This window comes from Coturnix japonica, chromosome 10 (assembly GCF_001577835.2).
Source record: "Coturnix japonica isolate 7356 chromosome 10, Coturnix japonica 2.1, whole genome shotgun sequence".
In the NCBI taxonomy this organism is placed as follows: Eukaryota; Metazoa; Chordata; class Aves; order Galliformes; family Phasianidae; genus Coturnix; species Coturnix japonica.
The window spans coordinates 16,353,743-16,362,827 of record NC_029525.1 but is presented as its reverse complement, the minus strand read 5'-3'; the positions used below and the strand labels follow the sequence as shown (position 1 = coordinate 16,362,827).

The following is a 9,085-nucleotide window of genomic DNA, read 5'->3' as shown; positions in this document are numbered from 1 at the left end:
TGAGAGTTGAGTAGTAAATTATACAGCTTTCTGAATTCAGGTACAGAGCAAACAAGTGAACTGATGCAAAATTTGGTTGTAAATCTTTATTAATAGAAACACATTCTTTCTGAAGGACTAAAACTCAGTCATTGAAGATCCATTACAGCTTGTACTAGGTACCACAATTTCACTGAGAAACATCATGTATGAGTACATACAGATTTTATAACAGAAGTTTAAATGCCCAGTAAAGGAATTAAAAGTGTGACAGGGATCCCTGCTGTTCCAAGCCAGCTAATTCAGTCCATGAATGTACTTCAAACATACATACAGTGCGTACTGTGGTGAAATAGTAGTGTGTAAATAATGCTCAGCTCTTGAGAAAGTTACCTGCACTCTTCTCTGCAAGTGAGCCTCAAGTATCTCTGAAGAGAAGTTGCATCATGCCTCTTGTTGACAAAACACGATTGTGAAATGCAGTGTGGAGCTTGTATCAGTTCTTTGTTACAGTCTCTTTATAACACTATTTCCCTTCTTTACAGTAATAATCACTGGGTCCATGTCATAAATAGTAAGCTGTTTGTTAACTTTAAGTATAGAAAATAACTTCTGAGAGGATCTGTATCATTTCACAGTAGAAAAAGATAACACAAGTAGTGAGATAACACTTCAGCTAATCTCAGCTTTAGTGCCTGATTTGGATGGCTGGCATTGCTTGCAGTATCCTGGGGACAGCAGCAGCTGTGAAGCAGCTTGTTTATAACTGTAATTTTTCTAAACTGGATTAAAGGGACCAGAGGAGTCTGGACTCAACTACAGGACACTAGGTGTGAGGAAGGGCACGTGGAAATGAAGTCAACTGAAACAAGTTTCCAGGTGAGAGAATACATGACCTGGGATGTGAGGGGAATGGCTCTTGTTTATGGCAGACACAGAGGAAAGGGTCCCTTCAAACCCTAGGTGGGATCTCCCTTACTGAGATATACAGCATTAAAATAATAGATTATTTGTTTGACCCACCACTCCATCCCATCAGGGAACAGCCAAGAAAAGCGTATATATGATTTAAATGTGCAGCTGATAAAATGAAGTAGAAGGACATTCTTGGTTGCTTTTTCAAGGCTATAAAGGAGCTACAGCCCTGCTAGGAACTATCAGAAGAGTTCAGACTCCAAGGGCAGCTCCAGATTTTTACTGTGCGTGAATGCGATGGAGTTCTGGGGTTCACAGGAGAAAGCTGGTACCTGTATTTCCTTGTCTCCTTATGTTTCAGTGCTGACATTATCTATCAGGAAAGCATTTCTGACCAGGGGTCACGGCGGCAGCTTCCTCTCCCTACTGATGCTACAGGTACATGGGTGTTGGGACGGTCCACAGAAAGCTTCTATTCTGTTAAGACTAACCTAGAAACAGATTAAACTGGTACGGTAGTACTTCATTTGATGCCAGCTACTTACAGTTTTAATTCTGCAATGTCATTATGCTGCCTAAGAAAAGGGGGTGTGGGTGCTGAGCAAGTTCACCCCAACCATTAATAACACCCAAACACAGTGACATCAGGCTGTGCTCCTCTTACTGTCAGGATGCACCCCAGGAACAGCATGGGCCAGCTAATGGTATGTCCCAACATCAGAAGCCCTATCTGCATGCAATACTGAAAGAGCAAATATCCAATTAAAATATAAACACTATTTCTATTTAGTGCTGCTCCACCGTTTATAAGCATATTATATGCAGATAATAGGATTTCTCCCTAATACAGTAGTCAGTAGGATACAAGTTTAAATGCAGCTGTTCAATGGTAAATGTCATTCATGCATTTGATTGAAAGGGAAGAAAATACAGCATATGGGAATGTTACCTGAATTCACCATGAAATCATGAATCTAGTATGATCATGTAATTTTACAAAATTCTTTACAGTGGATAAAACCATAAGAATTAGAGGCTTATCTTGTCATTGAGATAAGTTAGATAAGAAAGCACTGAAGTCCTCCTTTACTTCATCTTTCTCTTCTTTGGTCCAAGGTGCTGTTTCCTTTGCTTGTAGAGATATCGGAAGTTTACAAATAACCCTGAAAAAGAATGTTTAGACAGGACATCTCTGCATCACTTTAGAGCTAGATGGCTGTACCAAATCAAACATTAAAAAACCCACAATAGTTCAATAGTACATATGGCCCTGAAAGCTAAGGCTGCTGTTTTCTTGTGGGGTTAGGTGGGTTTGTCACTTAAAAGTCTGTGCTGAGCTGGGAAAGGATCAAACAGGTGTTTCAGTCAGGCTCAATCAAAAGTGTTCTTTAAGCAAGGTCTGCAAGGGGGAATCTAATGAAAGTTCAGTTTAATGTTATAGATAAGATTCAGCCTCCCTGACTTCAGTGACTTCTGGATATGCAGACATACTGGCTGCATATACCACAAAGTTATCTTAGGTTTAGGAAGCGTAACAAAATAAACCAAGTATGTGAAACAACATTGTTCTAAATACAATGCTACTTAAACAGCCTTCTATAATTGTTTCCTGCAAAAACACGTCACGTTATCATGCAGTTTAGTTAAACATTTTCTTAAATTTGGTGCTATGTTTAGAGTTCCACTACATCATTCTGAAGCTCAAACAATGCAAAATGGTAAAATTAAGCATAGTGAGATTAGAAATACATGTAAAAATTATACTTTTAACTCAAATGAACTGTAGATAATGCTGCTAACTTGTTAATAAGGACTTAGGGGCAAGCCAGGGGCAATTGTAGCTGTGTTCCTTTCTCTCTGACAAGTGTGTAAGTGAGCAATGAGGATGGTACTTGGCCTTGAGCAAGTTTGTGTTGTCAAGATCTCTGAGACGCAGGAATTTATCTTTCTTGGAAAAATATACTTAATCAGAGGAAGCTGCCCTTTCATTTTCAACAGTGAGAAATACAGCTAAATATCTTACCCAAAAACAAGGCTATAAGATACATCTGAAGCAAGAATGAAAACTGGATTGTGACGTTAAGTGGATTTGGCAGTCCCAGACTAAATTTTCCTGTTTCACTGAAGATGGGAATGGACTGAATGAGACAGACAGCTGAAAGCAGAAAACCATGGTTATCAAACACAGGTAAAATGCTCACTATTTTACTTGTTAACGTTTGAATCAAAGCTATTTAAGGAACATAGTATAATGGTAAGCAGCTACATCAGGCAGTAGAGCAGTTCAGTTGCAGAAGTCTAAGCATGGTAAATTTGCACTGTTCTTGTACAGAGCCATGTAGCCTGTGGAGCCTGTGCCAACAGTGGTTACCATGTTGAAACACCCCCAGAAAGGAAAGAGGCATGGTTTGTCCTGTACTAGGAATTAAGCAATGCACAGCCTACTCCCGGCTCACAGAAGCAAGCTCTGACAGGTAGGATTACAACACATTTCTTGTATCTAGATGCTGAGCAGTGACAGGCATTTTAAAAAATCAGATGTTGAGACAGAAAAGTTCACTATAAAGCCCTCTCCCTGGGCTTCAAAGCTGAAGGGGAGCACAACCCCATTGGGAAAGCACTGTGCTCGTCTCAGAACAGGTTAGGATGCTTTTATAGGAAGAACTGGCACCTGCCTGTTCTGTGCTAGAGATTTACAAGATAAATGCAGCGCTGTTCTATTAGTCTTTAATCCAGCAGCCAAACAAAAAATGGAGATATTTGCCCAGAATTAACTTCATGTATTAAACATTTTTGGGCATACCTTCTGCCAAGCCGCCTAAAGGGTAGAGAGGGATCCAGCTGGTGTAACGGAGCCAAGTTAGAGGTTTCCATTCTATACCCATGCATGAAAGCATGTAATAGGGATACCTGAAGCCAATTAAGTGTGAGAAGAAACAGATACTGTTTAAAATAGAAGCTGCTACCAGAAGTTTGCATATATCTGCAGTATAGAATAGTCAACATAACTCCCAAGTGACACAGGAATAATCCAAAACTGTTTGTGTGGCTCTTGATGGACTCACCCTTATCTGGCAGTTTACATAATTAACGCTGTTATTGTGATCGTTTGGATGAATTTGACTGCCTGACTTGTTGTGAACAGACTTTACAAAATATTTTCTATGGAAAGAGAAATAGAGCACAATGCAGCTCACTTAATCATAGTCTAAGCATACTTCAACTAGAGGGCCACATTTTCCAGCAGGAAGCAATGTGTTTTTTCAGGGCAGTAATACCTTTTAGACTCCCATATTGTCCCAGCTGTTGGCTGTGACAGCCAGTGTCTAAAGGGGATTTTACTCTCTGGGGCCAATCTCTGTGCCAGTCTTTCAGAAGGTACAAAGATCAAAATCTTTGTTAAAGGTTCTTGGAAACAGCCCCACTGTTGTGCACGCACCCATTTAAAGAAAAATCCCACAGACCTGAACAGCTCAATGATGCTCCAGAAATAAAACAAGAAGAACACCACAGCTTTGCTCTGCATTTCCTCTAAGCTTCCAAGGACAACAAACAATATAAAGTTTCTTCCAAATACCTGTTTAAGGAAAACAAATTATGGAACACTCACACTCTACATCAAAAGATCAAATCTTTGCTTTCAAAACCATGTGGATTATCTGCTTTTCTAGTCCAATGCAGTTCTGTACTCAGTGTTCAATTATGCAGCTGAGCAGTCACCTCTGATTTTTAAGCACACCTTTTTCTTCGAGGTCTGGTGCAAGGGACCTCATCTTAAATCATTTAACGTCGCTTTTATGCCCAACAACCACAACTGAGATACAAAGGAGGAATCAAATCAAAATCGTTTACTTTTTGTCAGCTGATTCTTTCTTTTGTTCCAAATTATCTTACTTAGCTGACAGAAGAAGACACCCTCCCACAGCAGAGAATGGGAAGCCTGGATATCTGCCTCTTGACAGATTCTCTCGTTCAGTGACAGTAAGATTATATCGCTTAGAAGAAGTCAAATACATGTTTACTTCAAACACAGGATGAGCAAGAAAAACCTTAAAATACTACCTGTATTACAGCAGGAATCAGTGGTGATCTGACTAGTCCTATTAGTGAGTTCAGGATTTCCATTAACGCCAGGGTCTGACAGAAGTACATCATGTCAGCAATAGTGTGAAATGTATCATAGAAAGAATCTGAAAGACACAGGAAACTGTTTTAAGGACAAACAGCTTTTTGTATACAGGAAGCACAGCTTTTGATACCTCAGAAGAATGAATGATTTTCACTTCAAAACCAAAAGGTTCTGCCCAGCTTATTTTCAAAAAGACCAATATTGCAGTTAGCAAGAAGTTTTCTTCCATCTGATTTCTTTACACGTAATCTTGGTGGAGTACAAGCATCATTTGTTAGAATACACATCCGTCATTTCAAGGAGAGTATTTTCCTGTCCTTGAAAATGTGACAGCTTTTGTTGTGCACTTTGGTGATGGATTATTTTATTTCCTAGATATGTCTTCCTTTAGACTTTGATATTTAGGAAATGTGATGATGTAGTGCTTATTACTTGCCTTTTCCTAAGATGAACAGTCGGACTGTCATGTTCACAAAAATCCACGAGAATCCCAAAAACTGTACGAGATTATACATTATTAAGTATCCTTTCTTCAGGTGTTTGAAAGCTGAAATCAATCAGAAATGCATCAGATGAGCAGACTATAATAGTAAACGCTCCAAGCTTTCTGTGAGAACACAGCTTACAAAAAGGGAAACTATTGATTGTGGCAAAAGGAGTAGCTGTGTGCTTTATGAGTTCTGCCTGCTTTTACCATCCACTAGGACAGAATCCTTATTAGTCAGACTTTTCAACTCCTTAGAAACTGCAGGCAGCTTTTATTACATTTCTCAATTGCTCGTAATGCAGGGATCCTCCAGCACACACTGAGCCACTCCATGAGATCACAAATGTGAGCGACAGAAGCTTCTTGAACCCCCATCTCCCACGCTAGGAAGGCACAGTTACTTACGGTCTTTTGGGACTCTGGATTCTATTTTCATTTTGTTAATCTTTTCTTCTTCCTTAAGATGAAGGATAAGGTTTTAGTGAGTGTTACTGTAATTAGCAACTGATTTGTTAACTACCCTCCTGCAAAGCTTGTAGGTTTAAAACTCAGCTAAGCAGCCAATTGCTAGAGGGCTTAAATGTTCACCTGCATAAAACAGAGCACGTTTCTCACCCACGATTAATGGTAATGTAAATGTAGAGGGTGTTAACTGGCTATACAGCCTTCGCTGTATGTGGTGCTCTAACAGTTAGTTAGATGCCAGCTGATTTCTGTGCTTGCAATTATTACTGTTTCTTAGAACTGTTCCCTAAAATGTTTCACAGCCCACAAGGGACCTGATGAGAACTGAATACATCCAGTCCAGGCTCCTCCTGCCCTTCACAGCTGCTTCTGTTGTTGGAGCAGCTCTTTTGCCTCTGCACTAACCTCAGTGGCTCGGAGGAGTACAGGGCAGCATTTGTTTTAAACCAGTTAAGCAGAAATGTAGTCTGTTCTGTTAAAGTCCTTTCCAAGACGGGCTTTCACCTCCCTGCTGTATTAAGCTGCTTGAACTTAACATATGGTGGGAGTGCACAGTCAGAGCCAGCCCTGCAGCTCAGGAAACAGTACTGTGTCAGTACACATGGAAACAAGTCCCTGCTTTCTAAACAAGCGATGCCCAGGACTGGTGTCTGACATTAATCTGACCCTTATGGATCAGCACACAGGACTGCTAGGGTGTAGGGCAAGAGGTGCAAGCCTTCAGCTGCAGGCTGATGCAGCACTGAGCTAATACACAGCAATCCTTGCTTTGTAACTGGCAGCACAAACCCTCTGAGCCCACACGACTGACCTTCTCCTTCAGTTCCATTTCAGCATCTGATTCATCTAACCAGCGATCAAAGTCCGGAGCGAGGAAGAGCGGGCGCTTCTCTTGCTTGGTGAGTCTCTCCCACCAGCTACTCTCCTTTTTCTGCACAGTGATGTTGAGCTGCCTTTGAGTCACCCTGCACACGGGCTGGGGGCAGACACAAGAGTACACATCAACAAGAGCACTAAGAAACAAGCTCCGACACTGAGCTGATACCTGAGCCTTCCCCACCAACAAAGCAGAGGTGACATGGATTGCTGCAGCACAGATATCTCCCTGCTGCCCAAGACATGCCCTAAACCAAGGGCAAGGTGAAGATGGCAACAAAGATGGCTACGGGACTTGTGATTTGATGACCAGTTGGAAGGCCTGCCTGCACTGCACAGCACTATTGCTACCAGTCAGCACAGCCCCTGGTGCTAGCAATCCCACACAAAACCTACAGACCATGGCTTTAGGCATTCTTGTGTTTCATGCTATGAGCCACCCACTTCCTCGAGCCAGCAGTAAAAATAATGCTAGTGTCAGTCACAGGTACAGCTCCAAAACAGGGAATCCCACACGAAACCTGCTCTGGTGAGAGGAACAGCCATGACCTGCGTTTGTAACTGCATGTTCCCCCAGCACTTCTCTCTGTCAAGGCTGGCCCTGTGCTCAAAGGACATCTGAAGGCTGCAGCTGTAATTTACAGCCGCTGCTGGCACAGGCTCTGTCCCCCACTGATGGCCACCCTCTGGCTTCCTCCTTGCTAAAGCAGCAGAGCCAAACCGTGGCTTCTCCTGGTGTGACTGCAGGAGGAAGCAGCACAAATCCTCTGCTGGGAGCAGAGCCTGGAGTTCTTCCATGCCCCAAAGGGTTCTGAGAAACAAAGCCAGACTTCACAGCCGCCTACAGGAGTTTGTTCTTCCAGCTGATCTCTCTCCTATTGGACACCAGCAATTAAAAGAGTGTTTTGCAACAGGAGCTGCAATGTGTCCGTACTGGCAAGCCAAGGAATTTGTACAAGCCAGAAACACCTGTTCTCATGAATTTATTTTGCTGTGCTGTAAGAGCAGCCACGCTGACACTTTGTACCGTGGTGTTCTCCTTCCTCTCCAAGGCACAGCTGCATCGGACAAACCATTGCAAGCATCCCAATATCTTGCTACTTTAAATCCCTAAAAGAACTGTAACTAGTGTATAACAGCTATGGTAAATGTATGCTTCTGCTGAGGCTCAGCCAGTGAGATGAGCTCCATTAATAAGGCAGGATGGTGGCTGAGCACAGCAACCCAGGACCAGTTAGACCTGCCAGCACACTGGACATCACGCACAGCCATTCTATTTTCAAGCTTCAAAAGCAAACAAATAAGCCCAAGATCTTTTTTCCTCTGCAAAAGTGAGAAGAAAAACCAATACCTACTTTAGGCTCGACCGGTTCTAGGAATTCAATCTGAAACTCGTAGATGTTGTCTCCTTTGGCACCATGACCCTGAGCTACAAAACAACAGCAGATGATCAGCACAGAGTCCTGCGCACCTTTAAAGTACTCAGGGTTGTTTTTAGTGCCTTCCCTGCCTCGCTGGGAGGGAAGATGAGGGAATCACAGACTATCCGGCGCTGGAAGGGATCTCAAAGATGAACCCCCCGAGGCGTGGAGCTGCAGGAACCAGCTGGGCGCTGCTGGGGGACCTTGCACTGCTGTGCCCGATGGATCCCGGCTGGGAAACTGATCGCACTGCGGACACGTGCGGCCAGATCGGGTGCTGCTGGTGGCTCGCCAAGGAGGCGGCATTGAACGGGACGGGGGGAAATGGACCGAAGGAAGGAGCGGCCAATGTGAAATGAGAGAGAACACAGCGAGCTGCAGGGCCGGGCAGAGCGGCCTTTAGGGAAGGAGCTGCTTTACCTTCCAAATGGGGCCGCGATAACGGGCACAAACGGGGCTTTGTGGAAACGTCCCCCCCATGTAAATACGGGGCGCAGCGCTTTGCCTACGAGATAAACCACGGAACGCAGCCCTACCTCGGAACCGCAGCACGTTGTCGGCGATGCTGATGTCCGGGTTCTGCAAAGGGACGAGCCGCGTTAAACACCGTAACGCAGCATCCCGACAGCGCAGCCCCATCCCCAACTCCCAACACCGGCCCCGGTCCCGGTACCTTCACGTCGCTCAGCTCCACACGCAGGTACAGCTCGCGGTGCCGCTGCGCCCAATGCACGTGCGGCCGTAGGCTGCACCCCGCCATCGCTCCGCTACCGGGCGGCGGGGGCTCCGCTGCGCATGCGCAGGGTGCGCCGG

General features: G+C 43.9%; 1 protein-coding gene and 1 long non-coding RNA gene across 2 annotated transcripts; one reads left to right on the top strand and one right to left on the bottom strand.

The window, feature by feature from the left end:
* Positions 1-61: 61 nt before the first annotated feature.
* On the bottom strand, positions 62-9,078 carry HACD3 (3-hydroxyacyl-CoA dehydratase 3). The gene is made up of 11 exons (XM_015873280.2): positions 8,946-9,078; positions 8,809-8,851; positions 8,207-8,280; positions 6,787-6,951; positions 5,916-5,967; positions 5,460-5,570; positions 4,957-5,084; positions 4,359-4,471; positions 3,698-3,804; positions 2,918-3,049; positions 62-2,057 (listed from the first exon to the last, which is right to left on the bottom strand). The coding sequence occupies exons 1-11, from the start codon at positions 9,030-9,032 to the stop codon at positions 1,981-1,983; spliced, it is 1,089 nt and encodes a 362-aa protein (XP_015728766.1). The 5' UTR covers positions 9,033-9,078; the 3' UTR covers positions 62-1,980.
* On the top strand, positions 2,972-4,958 carry LOC116653912. The gene is made up of 3 exons (XR_004308538.1): positions 2,972-3,082; positions 3,227-3,368; positions 4,793-4,958. It is a non-coding gene; the product is annotated as an uncharacterized LOC116653912 (long non-coding RNA).
* Positions 9,079-9,085: the final 7 nt, after the last annotated feature.